Consider the following 20,769-nt stretch of genomic DNA (forward strand, 5'->3'; position numbering starts at 1 on the left):
TAACATTTTGAACATTTTATTCAAATTGCAGGAACTCAGAGTGACTCTAAAGTTTCATGCAAACTTCTGAAGTCACTAAATCAACTTCGGAGGAAGAAATAACGTTAATCAAGCAGAAAAGAACTAAAGCTGGAAGCAGGACCGCCAGCCGACCTCCGTCTAAACTCAGACACAGTGATAAAGGTTAAATCGGACAGAAAACACGCAGAAAGTCTCCCAAACTCCCATCTTCTCTCCATCATCGTCCGAGCTTTAGAGCAGAAGCTGTCTGCATGAGCCGAGCGTGGGACGTGCGACAGGAACGCCGCCTGCTCACGATGAGATGATGGAGGTGTAGTGGGACAGAAACAGCTGCTCCAGGATCAGTTTACCCCTCACATTCATAAAAACACCCCCAGAAAACTGCAGAACATCTGAAAACGCTGTGTTAGAGTCCTAGTCCAAGTCCTTCATCAGGTTCAAGTCGTCGACAGTCTGAACATGAACGAATGTGATGGTTCAGCTGGTTAAACCGGGCCAGTTACGGCTGCTGCTGAGGTACAAACACTCCAGAGTGTCTGCTTGTGTTTGAAGATGCAGGAGGACGACGATGGAGGATCATTTTTAATAATTAATGCCGTCACAGCCGTCATCTTTTTCCTGTTTAGTACAGGATCATGTCTGCCAAGGTTTCCAATACTGGGAATAACTGGACAACGTGGAGGCTGTTCATCCTGATAATGGTCACCCTGTCAGGCATGACACCATGTCCGGCTGCCAAAGTAAGAAATTAACACCCTAAAATGACGTTTTCTCTGTTTTTCAATCAATAAAGTTCCTGATGAGGCAGAAAAATGTGATGTGTGGCGTTCAGGAGCCGTAGGACAACTCGAAGAGTTAGAAACTAGATTTATTTGTGATGTATGGAAGTCTGGAGCCTGATGAGCAGAACACACACACACACACACACAGAGGCTGTACGTTAGGTATATGCTGCATTCAATGGCAATGGGAATTTTATGATCTCAGATGAGAAACGTTAAAATTGGAGTTCCTCGTTTGTACCCTGAAGCAGCTGAAACAGCAAACTGATCAACTTTTTTCTTGAGGTTGAAAAAGATTTTTCCCATTTCTGAGGTTCCCTGAACGCAGCATTCTGCAGTGGATTAAGTGTTCCAGGAACAAACTTTAAGGCAGAACAGTTGAGTTCCTGGAGTCTGCAGCCAATCAGAAGGGAGTATTTAACCAGCTGCTGTGAGGGAGGCACAGATGATGGATTATTCAGCCACGCACCAGCACACGGTGCGGTTAGATGTTACTACTGTCACCGTTAGATGGGCTTGCTGCAGCAGCGGATGATTAATGTGACTTTTTTTGGTGGGAATTTATCATAAATATTAAATTATTTTTGCACAAAATCCCCAAGTTTGACAAAGAAAATGATATAAACTGTCAGAGTGGTTCACGGAGCTCGGACAGTCAGTAAATCGGTGCGTCTCATACAGGCGGCCATTGTTACACTGATCTCCATCATGTCCTCGTCTGACGTGGACGGCCTCAGTGTGTGTGTGTGTGTGTGTGTGTGTGTGTGTGTGTGTGAGCGGCGTCCTCGGCTCGCTGTGGACCAGATCAGTGACAGACAGAAAAAAGGGGGGATGGAAGAAAAGGAGGGAGGACAAAGGCCTCATTCTTTCCCGGTGGTGAGGAGTCTCAGAGCTTTCTGGAGGTTCTGGACGGCCGTGCTGACGTCCTCGTACTGCAGCGCGCTGCCCGCGTACTTACAGAACTTCTGGGCCTTGGTGAAGTCTTCGGCGGTGAGCTGGACACCACCTGGAGGGAGGGAGGGAGGGAGGGAGGGAGGACAAATGAGGGAAGAAGAAGAAGACAGGGAGTTAATGCGCAGCAACTGCGGAGCCATCAGTCCTGATTACTGAGTCAATGAGGCTGCAGACAGCAGCACAAAGAGGAGGACAGATGCTGACTACACACACACACACACACACACACACACACACACACACACACACACACACACACACACACACACACACACACACACACACACACACACACACAGCTGCAACCAGGACTGTCCAATGGGGAAAAACTTCAGTGAAGATCTCTGATGCAGAAACTCCTGAGCTTATCCATAAATCTTCGTCTGTAAAGTATAAATAAATCTTTAATAAGCTGCATCAACTTTTTCTCAAGTCTGCTTTACTGCAGCCTTTCCTAACTTCTTTCAGCCGAAGACGCCACAGACAAGCCTCGGGGGTCATGTGGTCGACTCTTTTTATTTGATTTTAGGTCCAGTGTGTTAATACAGGAGTCAAAATGGAAAATAAATGTAAAATTACACGTGTGATGGGAAATTTGGAGACATCGTAGTAAAATGGTCATGTATGTGGACCTACAGTGTGTAGATATAAATGCTACGTTCTCAGATAATTATTTTACTGAAGTTAATACCAACAGAAACAGCTTTTATTTTAATTTAGTTTTGATTTGATCACACTGCACCTTTAACACGGTACTTGAGATTTAATTTCAGTTTCATGTTATTTTATTTTTTTAAGAAGCTGCACAGGTCACATCTACTGGTCACGTTCTACCAGACAAAAACAGGCCAGTTACCTCATCTTTAAGTTTATTTAACAGCTGGAAATTTTCCTCTTCTTCTCTAAAGAATTAAATCATTTGATGCCCAAAGTTCAAACTTTCTTAACTCATGAAACAACTTGCTTTTGGATTAAAATAGTTTAATTTTTTTTTACCTATATTTGTTGTTAAAACTATTTGAACGTGAAAAAAGATGCTTAGACAAAGTTCCCATCAAAGCACCGGCTCCACCACCAGCCACGTCACCGGTCGCCAGCCCAGACGGGATTGTGGGTAATTTCTGGAGTAAAGGAACCAGCAGGGATCTCTGATCTGAGACTGTGTTTGCAGCTTTGCTTTGATCCGCCGTCATTACAGCAAAATTTAATGAGGAGATTTTATCTCTCCTCCTCCCTGTGAGCTCATCATGTCGCTCTTCCTCCCGCTCTGGAATACCACAGTCCATAAACTTCCTCAGACTCCTCATTCCTTCTTATCACACTCATGTCTCTTTGAGCAGAATATGTTTTAATCACACCTCACAGAGAAGTCCTGCCTCTCCTCCAAAAAAAAAAACAAAAAACATCCCACCTGGAGTCACCCGGGACCTTAAACTTCCTGAAGATGTTTCCTTGCCCTGCATTGCAACCAGGACTGTACGACCCCACGTCCTCGGGGCAAATCTCTACAAAAATAAATATCTATGTCGATGGCAGATCCTACACTAGCGTTAACAAACACGTGAATAAGATGCCACATTTTAGAAACATTAGAAATTCTTTAACAGGTGAAGATGAATTTTAATGTCCCATCTTCATTCCTGCATTGCATGCTGGTCCCAGGCGAACACGACCGTCCTGAAGTTTATAAGATCCCAAACACGAGAAAAACCTCATCATTTTCACAGCTGAAGCATCCTTAGCAAATCCAGCCTGCTTAACATTAATATTTTAGTGTTGCTGTCCAGCCCGGTTCTGGACCAGATCTGTTATAAGGGGGGACTGGATCCTAATCGCTCCAGTCTTCATCTTTATATATGGCTGAGTGTGTGGTTGTGGGAGAGGTGGGGGGGTTGTTTTGGGGAGAATTGTTTGTATGTTACCATGTATGCAGATGGAAACTAGCTATTAGCTATTAGCATCTTCTTATTCAATGTGAATAATGTGTTTGGCACATGGTCCTTGTAGGAATCAAACTAAACTGACGCTGCTTATTATAACCCTTTTAAATACGTTGTGTTATTGTGTGTTTGTGACTGATTGTTTTGTGACTGCTGGCTGTACAACAAATTGCCCTCATGGGATAATAAAGATTCCTTTAACCTTGAACCTTGAAGAAAGCTGGTTTTAGGAGGAGCCAGATGTAAGAAATCATATCTGGCTGAAACAACAGGCCCTGCTTCTTTTTATTTATTTAGACTGATCGTTGTTAAACTCTACAGAAGGTAAGTTCACACGGGAATGACTTCACAAACACATTCACACAGAAATGCCACTCAGTCGGACTAAAAGCAAAGGCACACAACAACGTGAAGACACACTCCCAGTTAGATTTTTATGCCTCTGAAGGAGCACAGCTTCTACAGGATCATCCTTTTTGTCAGCAGTTCCCAGTTAAGAGAAAACAAAATAATGAAATGAAACATTTGTATTTCATGTTATCTTCAATGTTTCGCTGTTGTACAAAAAAAAATGCTGAAACTTTATCGCTATGCATCCCAGAGTCCCAGTAGATCCACCGAGTCCTGAACTGGACCAGATCTGAGTGAACTCTTCCAAGTTGTCATGCAAGAAATAAGCCAAGTCTTTCCAGTGGAGTCTGAGTATATCCCCAAACCAGTTCTCCAGTCTCAGAGAATTCTTAGAAATCCAGTGTTTCAGGATCAAATGCAACAATATTTTATTTTTTTCAGTCCCGTTTTATTTTTGGCTTCAGTTACATCAGCTGCTAATGTAACTCCAAGCTGTAGCCAACAACTTTAATTATTTTCCTGATCACATCATCCTAAAAGCTCTGAATCTGTGCAGCTCTACCACATCTGTACATGGAACTTCTCTAGTGTTGAGAAAAGGTTGGGCCACTCAACCCGATCAGAAAGAGACCACAGCGCTGTTGTTGCTTATAAAGCCTCCTTTCTTCCCGTTCTGAAGCCGGTCTGGTCAGGATTCACCAGGGTAGGTATGCAGGACTCTCATCACCTGGTCAAAATTTTGGAAGAATTTTTGTGTCATTATTACAGAAATGGGTCTAGATGAAGCTGGATCTTCTGGGTCCTTGTCGTTTTGGGATATTAAGGACATGTTCACCATTAGGCCTTGCTTCTTTTGTTTTCTGCTCTGTTTGGTACTGTCGTGTCACGTTGTGTGCAGCATTTTCTACTTTGGTGATGTTTACCATGTGGATCCAGGGACAAAATGAAAACTAAAGTCTAAAACGTTGTAACAAACAGCAAAATTTTCCTATAAATTTCCTATATAACAAAAAAAAAAAAAACAAAAACAAAAGATCTGCAGCTTATTAAGCTCGGAGCGCTCCACCCTCGGATTCTCTGGAGGTTTATAGTTGAGTCTGCAGAAGAAACAATCTTCCAGTGGGTGTAGCACGATAGAAAACATACTCCCTTCTTCACATGCAGGACTCCAGCGTCATGCATCATAAAGAAAACAGATTGTTTTAATTTAGTCTCAGGACACTATTTTATTCTTTTGTTTTTCCATAACTGCATGAACTGACAGGTTGTTCATATTATCACATTTCACTACATGGAAGAATGAAAATGCAGAGAAGTAATCCATGCAGGACGGACGAGTGGCAGACCTGCAGGTCTAAAACATCCTGAGAGAAATTTACACCCAAAGGTTTACAAAGAAAACCAGGGACGCCACTTTCATTCAAACCAAGTACAAGTACGTACATTTGAGCCAATACGAGTACCAATAGGAGCAAATCTACGTTCACTGGTAAGGAGTGTGGAACAGCTGGTTGTACCGGACACCAGACTGGTTAATGAGGAGGATTCGGTTCACAGCTGTGACAAATTTTAATATGGCATGATAATAAGTTTGAACTATTAATTTCAAAGAATAATCTTTGTAATTAACCCGTGGTTCTACAGTATCAGAACACTGTTATGAATAACGAGTATTTGCACATATTATTCGATACGATATCTATATTATATATCTATATATCTATAAAAACAATGCCTAGTGAATCTGTCCTGGAATCAAAACTAAAGATCACATCTTTGTTTTTTGCCTTTGGCCAGATAGTGAATGAAGAAATGAAGTCCTTCTCCAGACCTCTACATTGTTCTGTATTTATAGTAGCAGTTATTATTATTATTATTATTACTAACAAACAAAAACCTCCAGTGCTGGTACAACAAGTAAGACTTCTACTTTCTTTTAACCACATTTTGTGTCTCTGTGCTTTGTGACTTGACCAATGCAACGCTCCCTTTTTCTTTCTTGTCACATATCTTCTGTTTGACACCATTTCACATCTTTAGATTTACCTCGGCAGACAAAGGAGGAAATTATAGGACAAACATGGTAATATAACAAAAACACTGAAAAACTGCAAGGAGTCCCTGGCAGAACTGATAAGTGGAAAGGGTTTTTTGGATATTTTATATTAAACTGATTCTGCAGACAGTTGAATTTGGAGCTTTTTATTCCCTGTTTCTATATTAATAATCATTCACTGAGCCTAAATGTGTCTCCTTTACTCCTTAGATGCCTTCATTCCTCTTCCATCACTCCATTTGTTCAGTTTTTCTCTCCTCAGAGGAAACTAATTCAAACCGTCCCTCAGTGCCTCTGACATCCCTCAACACTGTGCTCTGCAAACAGAACATGAGACACCGTCTGGGATGGGACATGCTCTCCATATCAAACTAAATAATCTTAACCGCTGTGCGTTTCCAAGCCATGAAATGAGCGATGGCACAAAATCAAAACACATTAATGCATTCTGAAGAAAAACATTCAACAAGCCAGAGCGACGCCGGACAAATCTAAGAGAGTTTTACAGCGAGTTCTGTGTGGAAGGGAAGTGCTGAGTCTGAGCAAAGCCCAGAAACCCACTTCTCATTCCAAAAACACAGGAATGTACTGTACTCTTGTACTGTACCAGGGTGGATCATCCACAGACTCTGACAAACAGCTCATTTAGATGTGAAGAGATTTCTACAGATGCTGTTTCTCCAATGCTGACAGATTGGGCCTGACAGACAACGGCATCCCCCCCTCCACAGTACTTCACTACGCAGATGACACCCACCTATTATCTTCCATTCCTGTATCATGACCCAGTGGTGTCAGCACAAATCTCTTAGAGATATTCACAGAGTTTAAAACATTTCTCGAGAAGAACAAAAGCCCCGTTTCCACTAGAAGGTCCAGGTCCAGATGGGACGGTGTGGTTCAGTACATCCTCACCCTTACCCGGTAGCTTATCAGCTGGATAGTGGCAGATGCATCAGCTGTGTAATAGCATCATTGTGCATTTTTTGTTCTGTCTTCATGTTTTGTGGTTTTAAACTTTTTGTGTCTGATTTGTAAGATTGGAAAACTAGCACAAGGTTCCCTAAAATGGGGGATGGGTGGGGTCAGATATTCTGGTACCCTTCACAGTTCTTGTGTGTGGAAACGCAATGTTAAAAAAAAAAGCGTACTGACCCCTCCTGTACCAAACCAGACCCGTTGGTGCAGTGGGGGGTGTCCTGTAACCACGCCTTGGGTTGGGAACTCTTGCAGCTTGTTCTCGACATGCACCCGTGCAGAACTTTTTTTCAAGCTGGGCTGAATTCTTTTAAGTGGGCATAATTTTTACTTTTCCACTGATGTGAAAGCTTCAACAAGGTTGAAGGGATAGATTTAAAGAACAGCTAGCTGAAGCAGTGAGGACGTACGGAAATCTATACAACACCCATGGCATAAAAAGACATGGACACTGCTGTGTGCAACATCCTGCTCCACCGTGGATGAGATGTCTCGTGAAGTATGAAATAACCGTGACTTGTTCTTGCCACCTCGAGAACAAGAACAAAGCTCTGTTCTTGTAAAGTATGTAAGAGGCTTAACTATGCTTGCTTCTGCAGAAATGTCGATTATCTGTAGTGTTTCTTACTGAACTCAAACTTCAGTGTTGTTTCCTAACTTGTTTGGATCAACATCTGTCCATTGCAGGTAGATTAACAGCTTTTATTCCACTTACACTAATATAATGTGATGAGTTTTAGTAAACTTTATCATGTTAACTATAAATGACTGCAAAGCTGGAATAATACAATATATAATATATTTTTCCTTGATTTCAGATTCAGAGAAACAAAGTGATTGACTGGGCTAGTTTTTTTCTGAATGGTCAAACATTTGCATTTTAAGTTGTCCCTGCTGTTTGTCAGAAACATGTCAATGAGACTTCAGCATTTATGCAGCTGGCTGTCAACACTGCCTTCAAGGCTGCAGCCTCACAGATATTCAGTGAACACACTTCCAAACAGTCCAAACAGCAAATTAAGAAGCCATTTCCTCTTCTGCAAAACAAGGATTAATTTAACAGACCACCAAACAAAGCAAATGAGCCCGTTTTTAACTGTTGAGGTGATACAGCTGAATTCAGCTCTTAATTAAAAAGATCCACAACATCAGCATCAGCTTGGCCTCCATCCGTGACTACCACCCACAAAACACTTCACACAGCCCATGAGACAGCCAAGAGGATGGAACCTACACTGATCAGCCATAACATTAAAACCAACCATTGCATAGCGTGCAGGTCAGACCCACTGAGGCTGGATCCAACATTTTGTGGTCTGGTTGTGGTTTCAGGCTGCAGGTTGTAATTATTTCAGAAAGTTGTGAGAAGGAGCTTTGATGGATCAGATTTGTTTATCCAACACATCTATCAAATGTACAGAGAGACTCGCATCTGGGGAATTTGGAGAACAAGCTGTTCCCTTGGACTCTTTGTTCCCTCAACCTTCAGCTTGTTGCTGACCAGGAATCATGTTCCCATGTAGGAATATGTGTGTGTGGTCAGACTGAATGCCAGAACAGCAAGTCCGTCATTTCTTGATTTATTTAACTCAAAGTGCTTCACACACAAAAGAAACCCTTAGAAAAGCCCAAAACCAGAAATGTGGCAGCTAAATGTTAATAATTACAATTAAATGATCAGTAAACTAAGAAAAACAAATAAAATCATATTTAAAAATTAAAACAGTGTCCAGACCGCCGCATTGTTTCCTCCCTCCTCTATTCTTCACTCCTCACATGTTCATTAGCTTTTGCACTTATGACCAGCTGTCTTTGCTTGGTCCACATTTGGGGGAGCTACCCAGTCCATACCAGGAACAACGGGTGTCATACAAGTTCTGACTTGTCCAGCCATCGTAGTAACAATATGTGGTGTTCAGAGGAGTTATCTGAATACAGTTTCTACCTCATTCTCTTGTTGCTGCCCAACACATCCCAACCAAAAGACCACTTTGATGAGAAGATTCACGCCATGCATCACTGGGTTTTAGAGTTGCCACTGGTTGGTGTTGAACTGCAGTGTTCATCAATTTGGAATAAAACTGATGAATAGATCAGGTAGCAGATTAGTTTTAATTGCCCTGTAGGCATTCATTAAGACTTGAGCGGTAAAATTATTCACCAGAGCAATCAGTTTATAATTAAGAGCTTTAATCCCTCTTCATTCACATCAATTTAGCCAAAAACGTCTGTATCATGCACGCCCAAATTAAAACGAGATAAACTGGAGTAAAGTACATCTTGTTTTTTTTCTAAATCAGAATAACTTTGACTACAGGCTCATGTTTTACCAAATAATGCAAAATTTAAAACAATATCATAAATAACTATTTTCCATTAATCCTTCTAGGAGCATGCATTGCTAAGGTCTGATACCCTTTTACAAGACTAAATGAGTTCAACTTAAATAGGTTTAATGAGCTAATCTGATTTTTTTAAAACAATATTCAGACATTAAAACATTTAGAAAAGTCCAAAAAGTCCTTTAGTACATTTCTAGAAAATAATATTTTCAGGAATACTCGAACAAATTTAGACTTATTATCTAATGAAGTCGATAAAATAAGAACTTAGAGGTTTATCATCTTCAACATCAACAAAATACTGCTGCTTCATCGATTATTTCAACCATTAATCACTAACTAGATCGTTAGCGACAGAGATTAGATATGCACTGTAAAAAAAAAGCTGTACTATTAGTTTACAAGAATTATTATTATTAACCTTGTTGCGGCTCTCCGCTAAACATGCGCACCGAGTCTATTTTTGGCAGAGAACGCGTCCAGAATGCGTCAAATTCAGCAGTTCAGATAGAACGAGACAGGAAATCAGACATGGGAGCAGTGTAAAAGCTTCTGGTAATTTTCAAAATAAAAGCCCTTGTGCAGATTTGCTCTAACATCAAACATCACTAATCTGTCAGGGTGTCTCAGTGTTTTCTTTCCATCATAGACGGGGAGACGTTTATCATTAAATCACTTATGTGGTTTCATGGATCCAGCTCGGCGGACTGGACTTGCGGGCGCTCCGCACCTGACACGCTCCCGGTGTGGACGGAGGTCGGAACGAAGCCGCGGCCGGAACGAAGCCGCGGCTGGAACGCAGTGCACACGCACCTGGTGGAAACTGGGTTACACGACTAATGTAAAATGACTAAAACCCGTAACTGAAAATATATTAAACTTCCATTTGTTAAGAAATATAATTTCATTTCACATAAAACTATTACAATTAAATTTTGAAGTTATCTTAATTTCAATAAAATGTCATTTTAAAGAAAAATAGTTGAGCTGCTGAATTCAAGTTTAATACTACACTAAGTTTAATACTTTAACACTACATTTAATCACCTTTTTAAAAATTTTTTTTCTTCTTTTACAGTGTAGAACAAGGGGACAGGTCCTTTGTCTGAAAACAGAATCTTATTGGCTGTGCATGTCTGTTGAGAAGATGTCGAAGCCCCGATTGGCTCAAACGAGGGGTTAATTAAAATTTCAAGACTAAGGCACCGTAGTTGTTATCATGATACGGTCTTCACGTATCATAGATGCTGACTAATGATGTTTTTCTTTTACTGAACATTTCACTGGATGGGATTCTCTGCATTTGTTATTAAAATAAGACTTTTAATCAGGATCTAATCGATCAATAGAAGATCGTGAAGCTTCATTGGTGAGTTTATGTCAGACACATCAAGATGTATAGTAATAAAAAAGAGGGGAGGAGCTTAACTTCTGTTTACCAAACTCTACATGTTTTGATTTTTTACCATTAAAAGGCTTAAAATGTGAAAAAAACTGCTTTATAATGAAAAACACATGACAACAGACCTTTAAATAAAAACTGGAAGCCTGATGTTGGAAGAAGGAAAAACAACTTCTCAGCTTTAGGTTTGACAGCAGCTCTTCATCATCTCGTCCTCTGCGGTGCAGCAGCTGGATTAGCACCATCACGCAGTGATTTACCTCAACCAAAAGTCTTCATGCTGAACTACAAACTGCATGGAAACATGTAGGAATTCATGCTTCCTTCAAACTGATGGAAGTAAAGACGGAGTCAGCAGTGTCTGGTGTGTCTGGACAGATCTGGTGTTGGATAAAAGTAAATAAACGACCTCCCGCCTGAGCCTGGGAGGCGGATCATGAACGACCCGGAGGCGTCGTGTCCTGTCGGAGCCGTCACTGAAAGTCATTTTATCTGCAGCTCGCACAAACTTTCACTTCCATCGTCTTGGATTATGAGCTTCTGTGTGCTGGTGAACTTATCGACTTATTCTGGGGGTGTTCTAACGTTCTCTCTCTCATCTAAAGACGTGACCCGCATGTCTCACGGTGATCATGTTTAGCACATGAAATAACATCAAACCATTTTTCTGCTTAAAGCTTAACATGGTGGAACCCATTAAGGTCCCTGGGCTGCACTCTGGTGGACTGAGCAGCAGATAATGTCTCTCTTGGCTGAACAGTGCTCATAAAACATGGTCCTCTGCTCTTAAAAGTGTCTTCCAGGAGAATGGGGGAAAACAAGTAACTAATGTTGCACCATAAGCCTCTAATTCTTTGGCTGATTTCTTCTTTTGCAAATATGCTGACTGAATGTTAACAAGGATGGGAAGAGTTTGGGAGACGGAGGAAGGAAAATAGTGGAAAAATGAGCTGGTGAAGAGACGTGAGATGGCCAGAAACCACACGATCTATGCGGAGAGGAAACCTGGAGGACTTTTCTGAAGACCACCAGAGATAAAAAGAAGAAAATGAGCAACACAGTAAACAAAAGAAACGTAACCATGACAACGAACAGTTTTTAAACTGACTGATGCTGTCATCGTCTGCACGTTTTAATGATCAGTTGGTTGTCAACATAAACCACGTTTCCACCAAATGTTCTGGACAGGAGACAGGTGGGACACTCCCCGTCCACCACTGAGCTGGACTACACCGTCCATGCTGGAGGCGTCTTTTCTCTGCAGGGACGGCAGGAATGGGTGGATGTTCAATCAATCAATCCAACTTTATTTATACAGCACTTTTCACACAGTTTTTGTATAGAAATACCAGCAGAAAAAGAAAAAAGCGTCAGGCTCTCGTCTGAGTCGAGCCGACAGTATAAAACTGAACTGAGGACGTAAATAAGATCAGAATAATACATTAAAAAGACCAAAGAGGATTTAAAAAACATTAAAACTAAAAGTAGGAAAATAAACAAATATTAACAAACTAAAAATGTAAAAAAAAAAGGATAAAAAACAGCTGATCTGGTCTCCAGCTGCAGATACGTCTTGCTTGTTGTCGTAAGTTTGATATCGGACATCTGAACAACCTCTCTTTAAAACTCCTAACACCTCTCTCTCTGCAGCATTCACTTCTGTTTCAAGCATTCAATTATTACAAATGATGGTTAAACTTTTATCTCTTGCGTTTAAACTTTTGTACGTGTGATTCAAAGGTTGTTTTTTTTAAATAAATGTTAATGTTAATGAATGGTTTAATGTGCAGTTAGTCCAGAACGCTGCCCGAGTCCTCACTAAGACCAGGAAACTGGATCATGTATCTCCAGTCCTCAGATCTTTACACTGGCTTCCGGGGCCAAACACCTCCAGGATCTTCTGGTTGGTTAAGAACCAGATCCCTCAGGTCATCATGGTCAAATCTGCTTTCAGTTTTTAAGGTTTGCTCATGTACTTTTAAACACTTCTTAGTTCCTGACATGAATTTTTGTTTTCTTCAGCCTCTTTTCAGCAGATCTGAGTTGAAGATGTTGAGAAATAATCATTAGCTCCAGCGTGCAGACCACATCATTTAAAGGAGTGCATAGACCAGATCTGATGGGTTTGAGGGTTGAAGATGAGGAAGGACTGCTGACTTGAATTCCATTTTTCTTTCTCCTAATGAATATAAACCACAGAGGCGACGCTCCAGGCGGCTCTCTGGGTAATTTTCCTCCTCTTCCCAGCACCATTTCTCTTCATTTATCTGCTTGAACTCAAGCAAAGCGTGTTCCTCCACCAGGCCGCTTCTGTTTAAGTGTCACAGCCGCCAGAAAACGTGCAACAGCCCAAGTCATTAAGCTCGTCAGCACGTCTGAGTTACGGACACGAAGCGTTGAATCGCAGCTTGAATTATTCATTTCACCTGTTTATGCAGCTGAAGAAACTGCTGACAAGCAAAAGCCTGCAGTTCCATTCAGGTGCAGCATCATTTAACAGGCTGACCCACAGGTCTCTGCAGCAACGTGCTCACCTGCAGCACCGTCTCTGACTCCCCACACCGTCACACACTGATGCTCAGCTTTATATTCTCACCCTGCTTTGTGTTTATTTATCCACCTACCTGCTTCCAGTACCTCTCCTTTACTACACTTTATATTCGTATATGTATATATGTATACATATGTGTATATATATATACATACATATACATATATGTATACATATGTACATGTATGTGTTGGCTGTTCTTTTGTTTTCTTGCTTTTGCACCACCACTGCAAGTCAAATTCCCTGCATGTGCAAATTCTGATTCTCACCACAAAAATGTAATTTTCTTACGGATCAATCATGAAAAAAAAAGATCAATCAGGAGCAGCCAAAGATCAACCAGTGAGCAGAAAGTTCTATGTGTGTGTGAGAAGAAGAAAAATAATGCTCCTCTATGGCTGGAATAAAGCCAAGAAGACGTTTCTGATGCACGGTGGCGCCACAAAGCAGCTGAGCTGGAGTTGGTTTAGTGAGGATAGCAGGTAAATAGTAGCAGGAATAACTGGAAATGAGGAAAAAGTGGAAACATGGAAATAGTTTCTGTTGTGTGTTTGTTTTAATAACAATATTTTTTCTCCTGAAAGCCAAGACTTGAGAGAACGATGAGATGAGAAAAGGTTTGGTCACTGTTGATCTGTGTGTTATTTCTACAAAGTTCTGTTAGTAATAAATTCTGCTTTCTTCTTCTGGTCGACCTTTATGCTGCTACATCTATTCATACATTCATTTTACATCATTTTAGCCTCAGCTTGTGAACTCTCTCAGTGTTCTTTATACATACGACCGTAATGCTTGTTTTCCCAACATCACCTGCTTTTATGCACATGCACATCTTCTGGTTGCTAACAGGAAAACCAACAGACAGAAAAGAACAGTCTGCACCAGCTCGCCAATACTGCAGGTTTCCAGAGAGATGCAGACACACGAACAGTTCTCACTGTTGGACCACTGAAGTCTGACACGAGGACACACAGGAAGCTGCTGGGTTCAACAGTGCTCAGCGTGTACAGGTGTGTGTGTTCTTACCCTGCTGCTGGGCGTTGAGCAGCGACGGGTCGATGGCGGGCGCTGATCGAGGTGCAGGCACAGGTTTACCAACATCTGCTGGACAACAGAAACAGAACAAATCCCGACCTGTTAGAGTTCATCTGCTCAGATAAACCCGCTTCAGTGTGTCGACCACAGACCAGCCCATGGTAACCGCATCAAGCCCAGACAACAGGAGCTCATTAAAAACAGCACAAGCAAAAGATAAATAAGATAAATTAAAACCTTCCCACATTAACGGTAAATTAGAAAGTTCTTGTTTTCTGTTAAATGCAGATGAATAAAGAGCTGTTTTAGAAGGTGAACACACCTCGTCCGTCAGCATGTTTAAACTGATGTAAACCTTTCCTTTAAACACCAGCCAGACGTGGCTGCACTTCCTTCACATCTGTATGTAATCTATTACCCCTCTGAAGGAGCTGCGGGTGGATGGTGGATCTGTCTTCCAGGACGGAAAAGTGAAACAAACCTTTCTCCGTCACTTATACATGAATCCAGCACATTTCCTTTACAAACGCTGTTATGCAACCTTCAGCCCGCGCTCCATCGTCGGCATCTTCATGCCAACCTGTCAACAAACACAATCAAGTCTGATTGCTTCCTCAGTCTGAGGCTGATTCTACGTCTTCGTATCCTCCAGAGGACGACCGCAAACACTCGCAGAAGAGCAGCGTAAACACCCCCCGCTGCAGCGCCAGCAATCTGACAGGCTGTCGTGTCAACTGTGTTACTAGAAAGAAACAGGACAAACATGACGCCCGCGGCTAAAAGTACGCAGGTTTTTTTTTGGTCTTTGGTTAGCAGGTAGTTTATAATAATAATAAATAATGAAATAAAACCAAAACACAGTAGGACCCTGGAAGTCATCTTCCACTGATTAAACCTTTTTCTGAAAATTTCCCATCACAGCGTGAACAGCTGATGTTCATCCAATCAGGCTGCAGGAAACATGATCTACCGAAGCACGTTCTATAAATCGGACAGAAGGATCTGAAAACATCTAAACATATAAAACTACTCTACAACTCCGCAACTAGGATACACTGCACACGCAAGCGGGAGCAAAATGCACACATTACAGGTAGTATATAGGTAGTAGGGTTTAATGGTTTGGTAGGTAACCCGCTGTTACCCACTGCAGACAGTAGATACGCCCCTACTCGCCCTGCAGGTAAACTGTTTCTTTTTTTACTTTGTTCAGTATAAAATAACAAAAGTTTGAATCTGATTTAAAGACTGATTTTCTAATGATTAGCCTGTTTAGCTAAAACTGCATTTGATAATATGAGTAAATAAGAGATTAATTTAAAGATGAATAAATGAAGCCTGCATCAGGCTTTTTAAAAATAATCTCAACTACTTTTACTTTGTGTTTCTGCTGATCTCTGCGTCGTACCTGAAGGTGGTGGCAGCTCCGCTGGGGTGTTGGCTGGAGCGTGGGCCCCTGGTGGGATCTGGATGTTGTTGTAGTTTGTGGTTGGGGGACCTGATGGAGCAGACCCCGGAGTGAAGCCAATCCCCGGAGCGGGACCCGGAGCTAAGCTCTGGTCTCGACCCTCGAAGGACTGTGGAGGAGGATCTCCCCTGAAGGAGCCACCATGAAAGGGACCCTGGCCTGAGAAACCCTCGGCTCCGAACTCTGGAGACATGAAGAAAACACAAACAGTTTGTTAAAAACGCTTTCTAAGCTTTAATCTGTCCAATGAAAACATGACAAGACAGATTGTAGAACTCTAAGAGGGACATGTCTACATCAGTCTGTTGGACCGGTCTCCATCAGGCTGGTCTAACAGCAGGTACTGGACGTTGCTTTGATACTGACCAGTGTAAGTGGATTAATTAACCTCTGGGGGTTGGAGTGTTGAGCCTGATACACTCCAACTCCTAAACAGACTCACTCTCTGGTTCACACACCCAGCAACAGAAAGCCTATTGTCTCCAAGCAGCTCTGGTCTGACTTTCCATCGGCTGGGAGGGGGACGTGTTGAGCAAGAGGAAAGGAATGGATGGCGGGTGGAGGTGGGGGGCCAGAGCGAGGAAACTGCTTCCACTGCCGAGTGTGTTCTGTGACCCAGTTGTCAGGGGAAATGTAAATTTCAGCAACATGTTGCATTTCTTGGAGCTTGTCTCTGAAAGTTTCCTGCTGGTTTGCCAGTTGAAAACTTTGTCGTCATCCAGTTATTTTGGGAAAGTTTTTCATTATACAGCAAGAACGAGGGAGCATCCGTCTCCTGCCTGAAGGAGGGACATGGCTGACACCAAATCACACCAACAGGACTTATCAGCCAGCATGACCCAGGTGAAGCAGAAATCACCCAAACACTGAGCTCTTTTCCTTGTTCCTCCACAGCTGATTGGTTGCAATAAAAAGAGTCGATAAAGTTTTACATCTTGAAGTCAAACCACAGTCAGTCTGCTTCTACAGCAAGTCAGAAAGGACAAAATTTATCTCAACCCCTTTTCTTCGTTAAGCATGTTTGTTTTTATTTGTTAGCAGATTGTGTGAAAGGTTCTTTTTTAAGAACACCAAAATCAGGAGATTTATTTTGGATTTTGACCTGGATCAGGAACCAGATCCAGGTCCAGGTTTTATTTATTTATTTTTTATATATAATTGTTTATTACTGAATTACATAATATTGCTGGACCTGACAGAAAGGGACGAAAAATAATTTAAGTGGAGAGAAGAAAGAGGAGATAAAGATAAACCAGATAGATAGCAACAGCTCTTCAATCAAACAAACACCCGACAACCGGCTGCTACACCTGCACAGAAACAACATCCTACGACGTCAACGGGGAAACCAAGCTGACAATCATCAGGAGCACCTATACAAGGAGAAGAAGCTGAGAAAAAAGCACCAGCAGTAAACAAAACACTAAACAAAAGTATCTATCGGTGCATAAACCCACAGGACAACTCAGTGATGGCGGCATGCAGAACATGAGGAATGAGGAGCGATCAAAGAGGAGTGTGATCGTGCAAATGCAACCACGCTCTGCAAAGGTTAGAAGCAGACCAGGGTGGTCCTAAGACTCGCTTTGCTTTGCCTTGTAAATGCACAATGAAACACTGCCATCTCACAATGCACTGCACAATAAAGATGGTTGCTAAGCCCTGCAGACCCGCGAATAAACGGACTCCTAAAGTGGATCAATTGCATTTTATGGTCATTGGTACCAGCAGGACCAGAAAGATGTTTGAGAGCTTTGATCAGGTCCAGATGGCAGCTGGAGAGCTCCTGACCTCAGCGTCTCATAGAGCTCAGAAAATGCTGCAGCTAAAACCTGCTCGGACTGGTTCCAGCAGCGGAGCGCTGAATCATCCTCCCTGCAGCTTCAAACAAGGATTCCCCTGGAAACCAGGAAGCAGAGTCTCCGAGTCCAAACTGGCCTCACATTCTGTTAACTTCCAAAACTCAAACAGCTAAACGCCATGTTTCTGACTTTCAGAGAGATTCGGCACCAATGTACCAACTAGAATTTACAGCCAGCATTTACAAGCAGGCTGCTGGCGGTTTCTGTAACTAAAGCTTCTCTTTTCTCTGTGTTCACATGTTTATTGTCATATTTAATTAGAGAAAACTTAAAAAATTCCTACTGTGAAGGAGGAGTTAAAACAGATCTGAACATCCTCCAGAAGCCTAAAAGCCTCACCGAAACCCCTTAAAACTGAATCACCTTCATTTTATACTGTAATATGTGATCTAGCAGCACTGCTGAGTGTGTGGTTCAATAATAAAACACACAAGCAGCATTTCAGCACCACAGGATCGCCGCTGGTGCGAGTCTCAGAAAGAAAGAACAGCTGACAGGGTGTATGAAGGCTCGCTGGATCAACATGGTTTAACAACTTAATGAAAAGACTAAATATTCCCGCTCCAGTGTCAGATGTGTGGCTAATGCCTGTCTGCACTGCAGTAATGACAGCCCGAGTCTGCAGCTCGAATCTGCCCAAACATCTCTGGCTGTACAGAAATGTTGTTTTTGTGTGTGTGTTAGTGCTGCTGAGAGAGGCAAAGTCTGCAGCTCACGTTCACCACAAGCCGGCACTTTTTACACCTCCTGAAGACGCCTTGGCGGCGGATCGGGACTTTGGTTTGTTACGTAACAGTTTTACACTGTTTTTAGGCACAACTTTAATATCCTGCTTTCATCGCGGCTCTCTGTTGGTGTGTCTTTCTCTAAGAACTTTAATCAGGTTATTACAGTGGCTTCTAGGAGCAAACTGCACTGTTAAGACATCTACAACCCAAAAACAGAACAAGTTAGGATCATATGGAAAACAAAAAGCTTTTACTTCAATTTTCTTCAATTTTTTTTCATTACTGACAACATGAATCCAAGATATTTCATCTTCTCTTTATTAGACCGATGTTTCCAGTTACCACGTAGTAATGTTCCCACTCCTTCTCCCAACACTTAATACTGAGGAAACCAAGCGATGGAGAGTCTCAGGTTTTATTTTGTGCCATTCCTCCTGCAAACACATCTCACGGTGTTCAGCGGGAGAGGTCAGGACTGCAGGCAGGCCAGTCCAGGACGCATTTCTTCCAACTAAGATCTGGAACACTGACTGATCTGAACACAGTCCAGAACCATGTGAAGGATAAGCAGCTCTGAACAGGACAAATGTCTCGCGGTCAGACATGGAAGAACTCTGGAGAAGTCCTGACAGAATTCTGATCGGACCACTAGGATCTGATGCAGCCCCATGTTTAGAGGTTATGTTCTGCATTAACCAATAGATGAGTAAGTTTTCTTCTTCACTGGTTGTCTCATCTTCTCCTTCAGTCATTTTTGATGCAACGCCGCTTCTGGTGGAGAGTGGAACATGTTATTTAAAAGGTCTGAGTGGCGCAGTGTGAACACAATCTCAGTCCAAAAGAATCCTGCACCCCCAACTGAACCGATACCCCAATTGGACCAAGTCTAGCGGACTATCCTGATGTGATTGGACTCTAACTCTGTATTGTCGAGCTTGGCAAAGTTTTCCACAGTAATCCTTGTTCATCAGTTAATAGCTGATGGTTGCTCCTCAGACATTTTGGTTATTGATGAAGGGGTCCTCAAGGATCTGTTTTAGGTCCCTAGATATTTAAAATTTACATAAATGATGTGGGTAAAAACATCAAGAGTGCAAATATTCATTTTTATGCAGATGACACCATCATGTATTGCTATGGGGAAACTTGTTGAAAGCAGTAAAATGTCTGCTTTCTTTTTGGGAAATTGAAACCATTTGAAGCTTCTGCTTAATGCAGAGATAACAAAAATGTTATGTTTTGAACTAAATCAAAAGAAAAATCTTCTTTTCCTACTGTTTGCACGTATTGGGGAGTTCATATTGAAATTGCCTTTATTTTTAACTATCAGAGTTTTTATTTATTTTTTATTATTAAGAAGAAAATGTAACTTTTAGACCTCACATTGACGATCTGGTCAAGAAACTAAAAGTAAGGCTGGATTTCTTGCTTTCTTTTATTTATTTAGCTTTTTAAAAGGCATGTTGCTGCAACTTTTTTAAACTATTGTTGGACTATGGAGATGTATTTGAATGGATATCATTACATATGCCAGATACTGTGTACCATGCTGCTTTAAGATTTATTACTGGGTATAAATCACAAACTGTGATCACTGTACGCTGTACACTAAGTTTGGTTGGCTGGCCCTGTTTGCTCACAGGCTTCTTTAATAGTACATTTTTATCTATAAAGCTATTACTGGACTACTCCCTCCATACATACCTCTGCTTTTACCTTACGTTTAAACGCAACCCATCCCACAATCTGCGATCCCAGGTCAGGCTCTCTGCCTCAATGCCCAAAACTCACACTGAGTTTGAGAAGAGAGCGTTCATTCTTCTTTTCCTTGGAATGGGATTTTAAAAAAACAATCAAGCTTCAGCTTTGCTGGATGATATGCTTTAACCTGGTGAATGTTCTTTGTTTTAATGTGTTTTAATATTGTTATTGTATAACGTATTGTCCTGTCTTGTTTGTATTACTGCTGCCATGTTGGCTAGGCTGTGCTCGTAAAAGAGATCATTTGATCCCAAGTGTCTGCCTGGTAAACTGAATAAATAAATAAAATAATCAGCTGCTGATGGGTGATAGTTCTGGTTGCAGGTCTGTTGAGGTATCAGAGATCAGTGTGTCCTGACAAAAATTTAATATTTTGAGTTTAAACTATCTGCGATTAAATAATAAGCATTTCCCATCTGCCCCAGCTTTTTCTGGTGGGGAGTTGTTGAAACCAGAGCTGGTTCTTTAGCTGTAATAAGATAAAACACCGGGGCGTTTTCAGCTTCATGCCCCATTTCTCATTTAAAATCAATTTCTG

The 20,769-nt window shown here is 41.6% G+C and overlaps 1 protein-coding gene across 2 annotated transcripts in view; it reads right to left on the bottom strand.

Moving 5' to 3' along the window:
* The window catches only part of vta1 (vesicle (multivesicular body) trafficking 1), a 60,925-nt gene continuing 40,156 nt past the window's right edge, over positions 1–20,769 (bottom strand). The window contains exons 6-8 of one of the 2 annotated variants that reach the window (XM_041975593.1): positions 15,821–16,063; positions 14,404–14,481; positions 1–1,809 (exon numbers count right to left, since the gene is read on the bottom strand). In XM_041975593.1, the coding sequence (XP_041831527.1) occupies positions 1,664–1,809; positions 14,404–14,481; positions 15,821–16,063 (467 nt within the window). In that variant the 3' untranslated portion in view covers positions 1–1,663. The remainder of the gene's footprint in view (positions 1,810–14,403; positions 14,482–15,820; positions 16,064–20,769) is intronic. The other variant, XM_041975594.1, reaches the window with a different exon arrangement.

The sequence above is a fragment of the Melanotaenia boesemani genome, chromosome 22, assembly GCF_017639745.1.
Source record: "Melanotaenia boesemani isolate fMelBoe1 chromosome 22, fMelBoe1.pri, whole genome shotgun sequence".
NCBI lineage: Eukaryota > Metazoa > Chordata > Actinopteri > Atheriniformes > Melanotaeniidae > Melanotaenia > Melanotaenia boesemani.